We start from the raw sequence: 15,283 nt of genomic DNA on the forward strand, positions 1-15,283 counted from the left end.
TGCACATCGAAACCACGCCTTGTCAACGACCCCTTCTTGCTCAGTTTTAACGACCACACTCAGCCAAAGAACAAAACAACAACGAAACACAACGACACACCAACGCTGATGTGGCATCGCAAATCCCGTACCGTGCACGCAGGCACTGGGTTGCAACAGAAAAAAGACGCGCTGCAAGCGTGCCAAGCAGCGAGTGAGTACAGAACGCATACTAATGCCGGCCAGTCATGGCAACGGAAGATAATGGAGATCGACCCGCGCATGGTTCGATCGAGAGCAGAGTACGAAAAAAGCACACATTCAAAGTTCAAACTGTGCAACAGAAGCAGAAGAGGAAAACGAAAATGAACACTTGTCGTGAGGTGAAGTGCTTCTGTCCAAGGGTGCTTGCACCCGACGGGGTGACAGCGCCCCTAGTCAGACAATACAAGGCAAACGAAATAGAAATTAGCTGAGTCACAGCGCGGGACTCCGAAACGAAAACCGGTGAGTATGTAAATATTAATTGTTCGTACCTGCTGTACAACGTAACAATTGCTCAAATTCATAACGTAATTTCAAACTAGCACTCGTAGAATTGTAGTGCGAAAGTGCCACTCGATTATAGTAACAACGACAAAGAGATACTCTTCTAAACAATGGGGATTACTGTTCCCAGCTTCCAGGCACTAGGAAACTCACCTAAGGTGAGGCTAGCGTTAAACAGGTTGGTAACAGAGGACGTTATACATGGTGCGATCTCTCGGAGGATCCTGTTCGAGATGTTCCCGCCTGTTGCCTTATGCTGCGGGAGCCTTCGGAGCACCCGGTACACTGAGGATTCGGCCAAGACTGGCAGAGAGAATAATTCATTCGGACAGTCGTCGGCTGGTGCTGGTATTGGACCTGTACCGTGAGCAGGAGTGCACTGGCGCTCAAATACCTTCGCGAGCATTTCTGCTTTCTCTGGTTCGCTCTGTGCCGTGTAGCCCTCACACGTTAGGTCAGGAACTTTATCTTTCTTACAGGAGATGTTGGCAAGTGTCTTGGCTTTCTTCCACCAAAGGTGGGCATCTTGCTCATCGTGAATATTCTCACTGAGGCGCTTGAAGTACAGGGTCTTGGCATTTCTTAACTGGTTCTGATATGCATTCCTCTGGGCCTTGTAGGTTAACCAGTATGCTACTGTTTGGTGGCGCTTGGCGGCACGGAAAAGGCGCTGCTTCTGGCGATGAAGGTGATGCAGATGCGGGGTGAACCAAGGCTTGGTTTGCTGTCTTCGAGATGAAACTCGTCTGTACGCTAAGCAGCTGGCAATGGCTTGTGTGATGCATGACTCCCATGCCCACCACGCACTCTCGATGGTGGAAGCACCGAGCATACACTCCCGCAGTGGAAGAGATGAAAGTTTCTGTCGTAGAGATTGAAAGTCAGTGTTCGCGTAGTCTGGTACAAAGCGGGGCGGCGGGTGCTTTGGGGTGTGCTTTCCTGAGAGATACTTAAAGATTATGGGACAGTGGTCTGATAGCGGATCTAGGACTTCAAGGTCGGATATACGATGCTCTGCGTCTGTGATAACCAGGTCGAGAAGTGATGACTGGCTACCCGTAGCTGAGTATCGCGTTGCGGTGTTTCGGACAATTTGCTGTAGTGCAAGGTCGTCTAACAATCCTGCTAGCTGTTTGCCCTCTGCCGTATCAACATCTGTTGCGTTCCACTGTCGGAGTTTGGCATTGAAATCACCGAGAATGACTGTCGTGCCTGAGGCTGACAGTGCGTTGGCAATGGTGGACTGGAAGGACACAAAAAAGTCGTGTTTTTCTGCTGATGATCGGTGAGGGGGCCTGTAAAACATGTGGAATGTATTCTTTCGACTGTTCTGCGATTCTATAAATTCCACGCAAATGTGCTCCAGTTTGCATTCAAGGTCGGTCCGCCGTTGGAAATGGCACATAAGCGATTGTCGAATATAAACAGCAAGTCCTCCGCCTATCGCGGAGTGTCGGGCACCGTCTCTATCTTTACGCAGGAGGCTGTATCCGGGAATTGAGATGGCTGCATCCGGCAGTGATTGGTAGAACCACGTCTCACAGAGGAATAGGAGGTCAAGGGACGCAGTGTGTAGTAGCGACTCAATGACTGGGATCTTATGAGTGGCGCTTTGGCAGTTGAGTTGGCCTATCCTAAGGTGGAATGAATGTGTTATGGGCGTGTAGGGTGGATGGCTAGATGTCACATCAGCAAGAAGGGCAGGGAGGGGTTCTGCATCGTGAGTAGGACATATACTGGTAGGCCTGGTTAGATTTGACTTAGAGGGGAAAAAGCTGGGTGCTAGGGGATTAAGAGACGCCATTTGTAAGAGTGTCGGCAGAATCAGCACAGTAGTAGAATACAGATTGATATGCGCAAAAATGTTCCTGACCACTATTACTAGGATGCTTACTTACTCAAGTGCCGTCGATGACTTGCGGCTACTCGTTTGGCAACATCGGCCATCTCTTTCGCGCTGGCCTGCTTTGCCCATTGCTGTTGTATGTCGACATTGAATGCTGGCTGCTGCTCGGGGGTCAGCTGGGTGGGGGTCAGGACATGGGGTGCGAAGGTGTGCTTTCCCGATGCTAGGGTAAAACCTTCTTCATCTGGAGATGAGTGGGCGGCTTTACCTCGGGATGGTGGTGGCAGCGATGGAGCAACAGGTGTAGAGGCCTGCTGCTGTTGCTGCTGCAGCCCTTGGGGAGGATTGGCTGAGTCCACAGATGATTGTTGTTCATCTTGCACGGACCGGCTTTCCTGGGGCAGAGACTCATCGCCAGTCGCTTGTTCCGCGCTGTTGGGGTCAGGGTGCCTGTGATGCCGCTCATCAACAGCGGAGGCATATGTACGGTTTGTCTCTTCATTCTGCTCTGTGCTGGAGGTATCGTTTTCCTGCTGTGAGGTTTCTGAGATCCCGTCGAGGTGGTGCTTTCCCTTGTGTTCGGTCGGGTGTATTTCTCCCCGGCCTGGGGTTGATGCGTCTTTTTCCTGTTGTCCGCCTTCAGCACTTTCATTTGTGTTCGCTACGGTATTTCCATGCCGTTCTTGCGTATTGCTCTGACCTTGTGTGACCTGTGAGTACAGTGCTTTCTCTCCTGCATGCGTGTTTGGGGTTGCCTGGGTCTGGCTGCTTTGACCCTCGGCCCCTGCGTACGCCTGGTTGCTATTCTTGCGTGTTGGACAGTACCTTGCCTCGTGGCCAGTCTGTGTACAGAGGTAGCATGTCTGTACTTGGCCAGGGTACCATGTACGTACAGTGACACTACCTACTCTCAGCGTACTCGGTACTCCTTTCTGCAAGCTGATTCGAATCTGCCTGGTTCCTGTTTCGATGGCATAATCTCCATGCTTGACTGTTTTCCTCGTCGGCTGACCGAAAACTTTCCCATGTGCCTCCAAAGAATTGATTAACGCTCCATCGTGTAAATGCAAGGGACAGCCGAACAAGGACACCACAGTGACTTGGCTGCCTCCAACAATAACATGCACATCCTTACCGGCGATCCGGACTCCACTTGCCGCGATCCTATCTCTCACAGCTGGGCAGGACAACGTTACTACACACCAACCTGGCTTTCCGTGTAAGTCCACTAGAAGCAACTCCTCTGGCTTCACTCCATTCTTGGATAGCTCCTCAATGAAGAAAACGTGGTCCTTGGGCCACTCTGGATCCTTGGGGAAGAGAACAGATGCTACTGAGCCAGGAGCTACAAATTTGCTCCCGCCCGCCATCGTACCACATCTCATTCACGACGAACAGTGCCAAACAACTGCAAAGACAACACATTCTCCTTCTGAACACAAAGCTCAGGGTCTAACTTACGTATGTACAAAGCTTCCAACACGGCAAGATGTAACAAAGACCTACCACGCGACAAAACAGAGAATACATCATCGGAATACCACTCACGACAACTAGCACTGCCCGACAGGTGACACTTGATTGCCGGGGTACCGTTTCCGTGACCCGACGACTTGGCCGTTGTCACCTCTGATATTGCCGCTTGCGAATCTCTCCCATTACGCCCTGCGTCCCTGCAATTCCGATTGCCTCGGTCGAGATCAGTGTGCTGCTCCACGTCCAGTCTGTCCTGCTTCCGTGGTCTACCTCGTTTCTTCACATTAACCGTTGTTGTCACTTCCAGTATTGATTATTTTGATTCGTCATCAATTCGTCTCCTCAATTGACTTCTGGTGACTCGTCCGGGGCTCGATTGTCCAGATGTCAGTTTCGGTGGTTTCCGTATAGGTCTCTTCTTCTTGTTGACTGTTGTTTGGGTTGGCTCCAGCCCTCCGCCCGACGAAAAGGAGGAGGCGTCGGCAAGCGTATCCACAGCGGACTTGGACAAGTACACCTCAGACACAGACTGCACTGGACACTTCGGTGGACGACCACGCGGAGGTCGAGAACCACGTGCGGCTACAGGGGCAAGACTCAACGGTGCATGTTGACGAATCCGTGCGCCCAGGTGCTGAAAGGTTCTACCTACGTACCGATTTTCACAATTTCGGCACTGAAAGAAATATATTAAATTAATTTTGCTTAGGGTAGGTAGAACGTCCTTCTTCACGCTGAACGCACGGGTCGTCCCAAAGATGACATACAATTTGACACACGGATAAGAGGAACAAACAATATTCCGCACCTCCTTCTCGACGCGCGAAGAACCGGCACCAACCCATGGCAAACGTAGTACCACAGGGCATCTCTCTGGTCCAAAAGTAATCGTCTTTTCCAAGGTCGGTTTCTGGTTGATGAGTTTCATTAAAAGTGTCTTTGGATAGCCATTCTTTGTCATTATGGTTAAGAGTCGTTCTAGTTCCTCGTCCAGCAGATGAGGGGAACATATCCTATGTGCACGGTAGACAAGGGCCTTGACGAGGTGTGTTGAGAGTAAAACTTGAACATGGGATATACAAGCCTGTGAAAGTGGGCTTTCTATAAATGGTCGTGTCCATGTTGTGCGTATCCATGTTACGAGAAATACTAACATCCAGGAAAGAAAGGGTACCATTGTTTTCACCATCTGATGTGAATTTTAATGCTGGATGTAAGGAGTTGAGAGTTTCCATAAACCTATCACAGGTTTCCTTGTCGTCGTCGTGACAATACACATCGTCAACAAAACGACAGTACATTGATGGCCAAAGTGAAGGGTCAATAGACGACTCGCAGAAGCCAACAAATATGTTCGCCAAGACTGGTCCCAAAGGCGATCCCATGGCGACTCCATCATTCTGTTTTTACATTATATTGTCGAATGAAAACTCCACACCAGACGTGACCATGAACATAAGTTTCACGAACTCTGTTTCATTCAAATCTGGGGAGTGATAGATTTTTGTTTGTTTCTTTTATTTGAATTCGTTTAGAGCACAGGCAATTCTGCCTTCTCACCAGAGGAAAAACCTCCGGTTTCTGCTAAGAACGAATATAATATTATGAGAGAAGGAAATATTAAAAAGAATCATAACATGATAATTCCAAAGCACAAAGTTTGTATATAATTCAAATGGGTGTGTGTATGTGTAAGCATGCAGTGAAGAAAACACCGAGAAAACATGCAGTAATGTGTAGGGATGCCGAGCAAGGTGGTTACAAATTAATTCGGTTCAGAGCCAGTTTAAAGGCAACCGCCGCACTGTGGAGGCGAATATCGCTGGGAAGGGCATTCCAAAGAGTGCTTCCCACAAATGTCAATGACTGACGACCGGAAGGTCCAGGAAGGAAAGGCACTTGCAGTAGCCGCTGCTCCTGTCCTCGAGTAATTCGGCGATCATCCCGGGATGCTTGGCCTGTGTTAGCCATCAACTGAAAGTAGGTGCAGAAAAGAGGACTTGCAAGATCATGTAGGCAACGGAAAACAAAAAACAAAACCTTGTAGTTAAAAATGTGAGTTAGGGATCGAATAGATAAGCGCACGAGGAGGGGGGCTGTGGATGCACGGCTGGAGAGTCGGAAAATTGCACGAATTCCGGATTTGCTGGATTTGATTAAACGACTCTGCAGCTGCTGTGTCAGCGACGGGAAGAATGCATTGGATGCGTACGTTAGTCGTGCTTGCACAATGCCAATGTACCAAAGTCTGCGGGCTCTTATGGGCAGAGATCGCCCATGGCGCCATAGCTGGCTGATGGCGACTGACGCCTTCTGCAAAACACTGGAGACATGTGGCTAGATCTGTTATGGTATAACGCCATGGCGCAAATGTCTATTGTTTCTCGTAAAGTAACGTTGGTAAACAAGCTCACTACGTCATAGGAGCACATGTAACCATTTGATTCAAATTTCGAATCTCTAAGTTTTTCCACAAACTCAAACGTGTCTTTAACGTAATGTGTGTTGTACAAGGCAAGAACCGGTTCCAGCAAATTGCATAACCATTTCGAAATCTATATTTCTGAATTTCTTTTCCTTATAGTTGTAGTCTTTTAGCTTTTTTCCATCATTCCCTGTATTATTATTATTATTATTATTACGAAGTAGTGGTTACGACTTCGGCGATGATTTGTAAGAAAGGTTGGCTCCCCACACCGGAGCTCGCGCTATTCCGCCGACTTTACTTGACACTTGACTGACTCACGACTGCCATCCAGAGCACACGAGAAGTCCATCGAACCTTCGACTCGGCAAACCTGCAAGAAAGCACCACTCCCTGCTCAATACACAGTGTTTCGGGGAATTCACCCCTCATCAGTTGAGCTTGAGTAGGCTGAGGAAGATTGTGCCTGAAGAGCACCACTTATATAGTGATCTCCAGGCACAAACATCACCAGGGATACAAACGTACAGAGACGCTCCGCTTCCAGCGCGACAAACACCTCGTGAACACCAGATAGCAGCGTGAGTCAGTGTCGCTCCTGGACGGTGAGACAGACGTCGAGGACCCTCGGTCATTCGCAACGCTGTCACCTCCGAACCAACTAGTCGCAAGCCCGCGCTGGGCACAACAGTACGAAGTAGTGGTTGCGACTTCGGCGATGATTTGTAAGAAAGGTTTGCTCCCCACACCGGAGCTCGCGCTATTCCGCCGACTTTACTTGACACTTGACTGACTCACGACTGCCATCCAGAGCACACGAGAAGTCCATCGCACCTTCGACTCGGCAAACCTGCAAGAAAGCACCACTCTCTGCTCAATACACAGTGTTTCGGGGAATTCACCCCTCATAAGTTGAGCTTGAGTAGGCTGAGGAAGATTGTGCCTGAAGAGCACCACTTATATAGTGCTCTCCAGGCACAAACATCACCAGGGATACAAACTTACAGAGACGCTCCGTTTCGAGCGCGACAAACACCTCGTGAACACCAGATAGCAGCGTGAGTCAGTGTCGCTCCTGGACGGTGAGACAGACGACGAGGACCCTCGGTCATTGGCAACGCTGTCACCTCCAAACCAACTAGTCGCAAGCCCGCGCTGGGCACAACAGTACGAAGTAGTGGTTGCGACTTCGGCGACGATTTGTAAGAAAGGTTTGCTCCCCACACCGTAGCTCGCGCTATTCCGCCGACTTTACTTGACACTTGACTGACTCACGACTGCCATCCAGAGCACACGAGAAGTCCATCGAACCTTCGACTCGGCAAACCTGCGAGAAAGCACCACTCCCTGCTCAATACACTCAATTCTTGTATCCCTGGTGATTTGGTTTCTGGAATAGCTTGTATGCTAACTCTCCCGACTCTTTGATCGCAATGGTTAAATCCATGTAATTCACTGAGCCACTCACCTCACTCAACTCGTATGTGAACTTGATACTTCGGTGGTAGGAGTTGAAGAGCTGTACGAACTGTAGAAGCCGCTCTCTGCCATAGGTCCAGAGGATTAGGATGTCGTCGATGTAGCGCTTGTACACTAGCGGCTTGATCTCTGCGGTCCGTAGAAGTCTGGTCTCGATTGTATACATAAAGATAATGGCGAATGGTGGTGCCAGGTTGTTGCCCATGGCAACCCCGTCGATCCGATGATATACCTGATGTCCGAACTTGAAATAATTGTGGCTCAGCACAAATTGCAGCAGGTTACGTACCTCGTTCAGGCTGAGGCCAAACGTGTCGATTTGCTCTAAGTGGTTCTCTAACTCCTCCATCACAGCATCAACCCCTTCCTGTATCGGAATGCTGGGGTATAAGCCGACTACGTCCTCTGTCGTATTAGCCAGGTGTGCCGGTACAGATCCGACGAGTTGTTGTAGTATACGTTCTAGTATAACTGAGATTCCAGTGGTAGGTCCATCACAAGCGGCCACAACAGGCCGCAATGGCAGATTCTGTTTGTGGTACTTCGGGAGGCCGTGCCATTCCGGGAATCTTGTACATCTTGGTTGGATGTCATCCAATGGCTTCTTGTCCATGCCGCTACACTCTGTTGCAAGTACGTCTTTTACTTTCTTTTCAAATGCCTTTTTTTGGCTCTATACTCTGCGTATATTATACTGTTCTTGTGTGGCTTCCACGGTATTCATTGTTATTACCTGACGATGGCCAAGTGCCGAAACGTTGTATTATAATGGAATGGTTCAGATTTGCAGAGAATTGTGGAATGGGTGAGTTCACCCAATTGTGTAAATACTATGAAACTGCAGGCAGCCTCAAAACTTCTTCTCCCTCAAACCAGTTAATATTATTATTATTATTCAGATGGAGAGCCAAGGTTTAATTTATACAAAAGAGAAAGACGAAGGAACTACAAGTTACGCTATACTGTCCACTAACACCACCAATTACTAAACAATCAGCTTATGCGATAACATTGCACGACATTGACCGACGGTACTGACGTTCTACAACTAACTGGCTAACAGTTCTAGCACATCTTGGATGCGCACTCCAACAGCCTTCCAACTTGGAAGGTTCTAAGTTATAGAAATAACATAAGCGCTCACCTTCCCCTCCTTATGTAGCATGCACCGCTGCATATTCTGCCGGATGCAGCTAAATCCAAGCGGCGGAAGCGTGGCGGACTGCGCAAGAACCCACCCCCTGTGCCAGTGGCACATACTGAGCCAACACAAAATACAGTGCCGTGTGGGAGAGCTAGGCCGCCCAAGTTGCCAACTCCAGCAGCACCACCATTGCCCTTGCCACCACCAGAACCGCCACCGGCTCTTCGTGTGTGTGGGGGGGGGGGGCTGGGGTGGACCCACCTACACCCGCGCTGGCATCACCAACTCTCACACGAATTGCCACGGCGCTCACATTAATCCATGTCATGGTAGCCCCAGGTCGATGCGAGCATCACGAAAGCCAATAAGAAAATTGGAACTCTGTGGCGGACACGAAAGTCGCTAACACGTGCTAGCCGTGTGCTGTTCTTCAAGGCAGCTATCATGCCGGATCTACTGTATGGGTCCGTTGCGTTTAGCCCAGGTCTCACTCAGGCCCAGACCGACCGGCTCCAAGTAGCACAAAACCGTGGGGCAAGAGCAGTTTATGGCCGGCCAGGGTTCTCTCGTGCCAGTGATCTCCTGGAACGCATGCAGGTGTTCAAGGATTGGAGAAGTAATTCGGCAGAAGGTCTTGGTCTTTGTCTGGAGGTGCATACACGCCAGTGCGAGTCCATCCCTCCAGGAGCTCTTCGTACGCTGCGCGGATCGTAGGACGCGCCTGGATCTCGCCCTGGGGCTCCGTCTACCAGCTACACGAACCCGCGCCCGACGATCTCGCCCTGCCTCCTGAGGTAGTGCCCTTTGCAACGTCCTACTGGATGCAGTCAGAGTACTGTCGTCTCTCAGCAGCTTCAAAGCTGCCGTCGTACCGTATACCCTCCGTTCTTCCTGATGTTATGATTAGAAACTTGCCCTGAGACAGCTTCCTGTCTGTGATTGATTTTCACTGTTTACCATTATTATTTGCTATGGCGACCCCCGTAAGTCCGTAACTGGCAGGGCAGGGTTGGGCCTTTTATCCTCCCGATGTTAGTAGCAAGTACTCTCGTTAGCAGAAACTGTTAGTACTTTGTTTGTTTGTTTTTTATTTTTTTATTCTATTTTATTTTCTCTATTTATTCTCTTTACCAGGCGTGGGCCATCCCCTGGCCTAACAAAATGGGTGCCTTATTATTATTTTTCTGTTTCTATTTTAATGACAGTCCACTGCACGCCTGAAAAAAGTACTTAGTTTATTATGCGGGTTACAGAACTATCGACGTATCGTACGCTGGCTTACTTGTAGTTTGATAATACTTCGCTCTTCATTGAGATATCTACCATTATCTCTTTTTTTCCTTTTTTTCTCCCCAACTCGAAGGTTCGATGGACTTCTCGAGGGCAGTCGTGAGTCAGTCAAGTGCAGGCCCGTAGCAGCCCCATTTAGGTTGGTCCGGCAAGATCCGACTTTGATGCTCCCCTCCCCCCCCCCCCCATACTCATACATATGCCGGTACATGTACATGACTTTATCTTGCCCGTAAAAGAGGCCGTTACCCCGCCAAAACAAAACATGCATGTACATGTACATACATTGTAAAATGTACATGTACATGCATGTAATCGTGACCATGTAGAGTGACATAGAGCGAGAAAAGGAAGAAGGACGTTCTGCATGAGTCAGGAAAAGGGCATCAGCATGTTGTGTCCGTCCAAACAGAACTTGTTGAAGCCTGTGAAGGTATAGCAACAGCATCTAAATGCATGTGATAAAAGAACCAAAATGTACCTTTGGAGGAGGAGAAAGTGTATTGCAATGGACTATCTTTGGTACAAACCCTATCTAGAAAGAATTGGAGGAAGAAAAGAATCCGAACACGTTTCCGGAAGTACAGAGTAGGAACATTCACGGGCATGACTGTCCTCATGACCTTCAGCAGGGTCATATTCCTGATGACATGTGCAAGGTAGGTCTACTCCCGGCACCAAGAGTCCATACCTCTTGCCGGCACTACTATGTAATACCTCTATACTACTTATTGCACACATCATCATCATCATCATGGATGGACATCCTGAGCTGCTCACATGGGTGAGCTCCCCTTTTTTTTTTCTTTTTTTTTTGGCCGAATATTGGTCCGGCAGCTGCCGGACCTGCCGGACCGCCTGCTTTAGTGTCAAGTAAAGTCGGCGGAATAGCGCGAGCTCCGGTGTGGGGAGCAAACCCTTTCTTACAAGTCATTGCCGAAGTCGCAACCACTACTTCGTACTGTTGTGCCCAGCGCGGGCTTGCGACTAGTTGGTTTAGAGAAGACAGCGTTGCGAATGACCGAGGGTCCTCGACGTCTGTCTCAACGTCCAGGAGTGACACAGACTCACGCTGCTATCTGGTGTTCACGAGGTGTTTGTCGCGCTCGAAACGGAGCGTCTCTGTAAGTTTGTATCCCTGGTGATGTTTGTGCCTGGAGAGCACTATATAAGTGGTGCTCTTCAGGCACAATCTTCCTCAGCCTACTCAAGCTCAACTGATGAGGGGTGAATTCCCCGAAACACTGTGTATTGAGCAGGGAGTGGTGCTTTCTTGCAGGTTTGCCGAGTCGAAGGTTCGATGGACTTCTCGCGTGCTCTGGATGGCAGTCGTGAGTCAGTCAAGCGTCAAGTAAAGTCGGCGGAATAGCGCGAGCTCCGGTGTGGGGAGCAAACCCTTTCTTACAAGTCATCGCCGAAGTCGCAACCACTACTTAATAATAATAATAGTTACTTGTATACTTTCACACAAAACAAGCTCGGTGCAGCACCAATCACGGCAGGGGAACCCGACCCTCCACCATCGCCAACTCACGAAGCATGTGAACTGGACGGTGACCGGCCGACCGAGGACCCCTGACACACAACACAGTGGAACGTAGCAGCGCGAAAGACACCCGACAGCGATAGACGAGGCAGATGATGGTAGTGATGATGATCGTGAGGATGCCGAACGGAACGAGGAAGAGGGCGATGGGATGGACGAGGAGTCGGATGGGAAAGAGCAAGATGAGGCGGATGAATGTGTTGATCGTAAGACGTCGGCTGTGTATCTACACTTGTTATCTCGTCCTGACTGTCTTAGTGTGTATGATGACTCTCATTTTTCTGTACTGTGTTTTGCGCGTTCTGTCCAACAGTTGAAAGTCCTTGAGGCAGTTTGTGTACGTATTGATGAGCCTCGCCAACCACATCGGCACATCGACCCTACTCCCCTTTGTTTTGTTGTCCAGTGTCATTTCAGTTGTCCTCTTCCCCTGATTATTAGTAGGGCTGTGTTTTCTAGTATAAAAATTAAAAAATTAATAAAAAGTCATAAGCCAGTATTGTGTAAGCAGAAAGAGCACGTTGTTGCACTGAGGTTGTATTCGTAGGTTGACACTTCGTTCAGTGCCTTCTCACCTTTGGTTACGTAATCTTACCTTTTTGCGTTTCCTCTAGTGGTTTTATTGCACTTGTATCATGATGTTATTTCCAACACCTTTCTATTACAGTACTTAACATCAGTTTCTTTAGTTGTATCCCTTAGTTCCGTATTTTTTCTCCAACTGATGATAGAAACGAGAAAACCGATTCTGGGTTTCAATAATATTTTTGTTATAAAATACACAGTCATACATGTCGAACAAGTAACGCAGTTGCGTGGTGTCTGCGGCCTTCATCCTATCCATAGCTATATTAAAATCATTATCTCCACGTTGATTAGTTGTATATTATTATTATTCTTATATTTATAATTATGTAAAAAAGAGAAGAAACACATGAGAACGAGTTATGCAGCAACTATCCACGACTGTAACGGGATGATAAACGGTCAGAAAGTGCGATAATAGGGCACAAAACTGACAGGTTCCTGAGACATGTGTTTCTTCTCCTTTTTACATTGGTGAAAAAAGGAGAAGGACAAAATGTTACATGTTATGACTTAGGGTGCGTTCTTAATTAAATTCTCTAGCTTCTAGGAGAAGAAGAAAAGAGAAGTCGAAGAAACTGGGATTCTTCAAGAACGGGTCTCGAAGAATTCGGAGATATTTTGCAGATGTCAAGCAAAATGAAGCGCCAAAGGGGCCGCGATCTTGAGTGCCACCAATATAGTATGCGCTGTGCGTATGCGAAAAGGGAAATGCGTACACTCATGATCAACACGTGGCTTTTAGCCTAGTTCGCATGCGCTGATCCCAAACCGCGGGAATCTCCAAGTTTCAACCACCTCTGAAGCTTGGAGAGCTTGGAGAGCTTTGGAGAGCCTCCTAAAATTCGGAGAGGATATAAGAACAGCTCTCGGACTTTTCGGAGAGTCTCCAACTTTTCCGAGAGGATTTAAGAACGCACCCTAACTGTCCACAAACTAGGCATGGGCGGGTAATGCTAGCATTATGGCTGGCATTATAGTCCCTTTTTTCCAGGTGGCATAATGCTGGCATTATAACGAGTTAACACCATTTCGCACGCAAAATTGGCATTACAAGCATAATTGCCGGTCGACAACGGTGTCATGCATGATGCTGCCTAGGTCCAGTTCCGAAAATCGTGGATCTGAACCCGTCCGTTCTCAGTGGATTGTTTCAGACAACATGCACACAACAACCAGTACTCGTTGACGAGTGTGGTTGCGAGTTTTTTACGTCTGACGTCTTGCTCACCCAACCGGGAGCATGGCGTCCATTGACTTCGGAATTTTGGATAGTGAAGGCTTGGAGTCACTGGCAAAGGCCAATAACGTCAAATGGGCCGGCCTGAGCCGAGTGCAATTGGTAGGCGCCCTGAGGGGAAAGTTGCAACCACTGGACGATCAGATCGACACACACAGGGTCACAAAGCAGGCAGGAGGATGTGAATGTACCAGTACTGATGCTACTGCGCTAACGAAGATGATGGTTGACCTGATGGAGACGGTCCGAAACCTGGTAGCAGAAGTTTCCAACCTACGAAAAATCTCTCTAGAAAAGGAGAAAGGAAAAGATGCCGCCATTGCAGAACTCAGGGAGGAGCTTCGCGCCCTGACACAACACCACCAGCCCATCGATGTCTCTAATCGCGCCCTCGACAGCCTCCAGGATGAGTACTCGTACCGAGCAGCTACAAACATTCCCGCCACGGGTGTACCAGTACCCGCATCTGCACCAACAGGGCTTGAATCCGCAGCTCCGGGCGAGACGTACGCTAGTCGTACCCTCTCTGCACCACGAACAAGCAACGCCAGTCGTACTACTGACAAGCCTGTCAGTACCAAGTACGACTGGTCGATCGTACGTGAAGCCGCCAACCGCCACAGGAAGCCCGCAGATCTGCGTGGAGGTAAGAAAATAGCACGCAGAGTTGTATTCGTTGGGGGCATCAATATCAACTGCAGTGCTGATGATCTTGTTGCGTACTGTAGAAAGAAGAATGTGGAAGTTACTGGCTGTAGACTGATCCCCTCCAGAACAGTGTACGGCACGTTGTACGCACATCTGACAGTTGCTGAGCATGACGAAATAAATGTTCTGAAAAACGAGTTCTGGCCCGAGCATGTAACAGCACGAGAATGGAAGTTCAAGAACCCACCCCTCCCCAAGAAATCATAAACTGTGATGTTGAATCCACACGCACCCATCTTTTTTCCCACATCACCACACGCTTTTACTCTTAACCCAAATGCAGCCCCGTTCTCTCCTGGCCGACAATCGCAAGTGACCGCACTGAACCCTCTTGCTCCACCATTCCAACCGCCCCCTTTGACTTTCAACTTTTCACCTTGTATTCCTGATATGAAGTCTCCGTCGAATATCAGGATCTGCACAGTTAACGCATGCAGCTGGCTGAAGCGGGCTGATGAGATTAAAAACTTATTCTGCACATCTCAACTAGATATCTTGGGCATAACTGAAACCTGGTTGACTCCTGATATCACAAGTTCAATATTAACACCGTCAGCTGAATACAAAATTATCCGGCATGACCGTCACAACAGTACCGTGCGACGTGGAGGTGGAGTGGCATTCCTCCTCCACCCTTCCATTTCCCATGCTACCAAACATCGTCCAGATCTTCAGCCTGCTGATCCAACCATTGAAATTGTGTGCATAGAACTAGAGCATCGCCCCAACTCCACGTTTGTGTTCTGTTGTTACCGTCCTCCTTGGCAGCCACCTGATCAGTTCTGCAGCGCACTCCGGACCTGCATTCAATCAATATCTTGTCCTCAAGCTTCCATATTTGTCATTGGCGACTTTAACGCTCGCCTCTCGAAATGGCTAGCATCCGATCCTGATACACCTGCTGGTACATGCATGTATGACACCCTGGATGATCTGGGCTTATCGCAACTTGTGGATCAACAGCCTACCCGCTACTCCGCAAGTGGTAAGAGTTCATCACTACTCGACCTAGTTAT

General features: G+C 48.7%; 1 protein-coding gene across 1 annotated transcript; it reads right to left on the bottom strand.

Moving 5' to 3' along the window:
* Positions 1–631: 631 nt before the first annotated feature.
* On the bottom strand, positions 632–1,834 carry LOC135810542 (uncharacterized). The gene has a single exon (XM_065324034.1). The coding sequence runs from the start codon at positions 1,832–1,834 to the stop codon at positions 632–634; it is 1,203 nt and encodes a 400-aa protein (XP_065180106.1).
* Between the last annotated feature and the right edge of the window lie 13,449 nt (positions 1,835–15,283).

The sequence above is a fragment of the Sycon ciliatum genome, chromosome 2 (genome assembly GCF_964019385.1).
Source record: "Sycon ciliatum chromosome 2, ocSycCili1.1, whole genome shotgun sequence".
NCBI classification, from domain to species: Eukaryota; Metazoa; Porifera; class Calcarea; order Leucosolenida; family Sycettidae; genus Sycon; species Sycon ciliatum.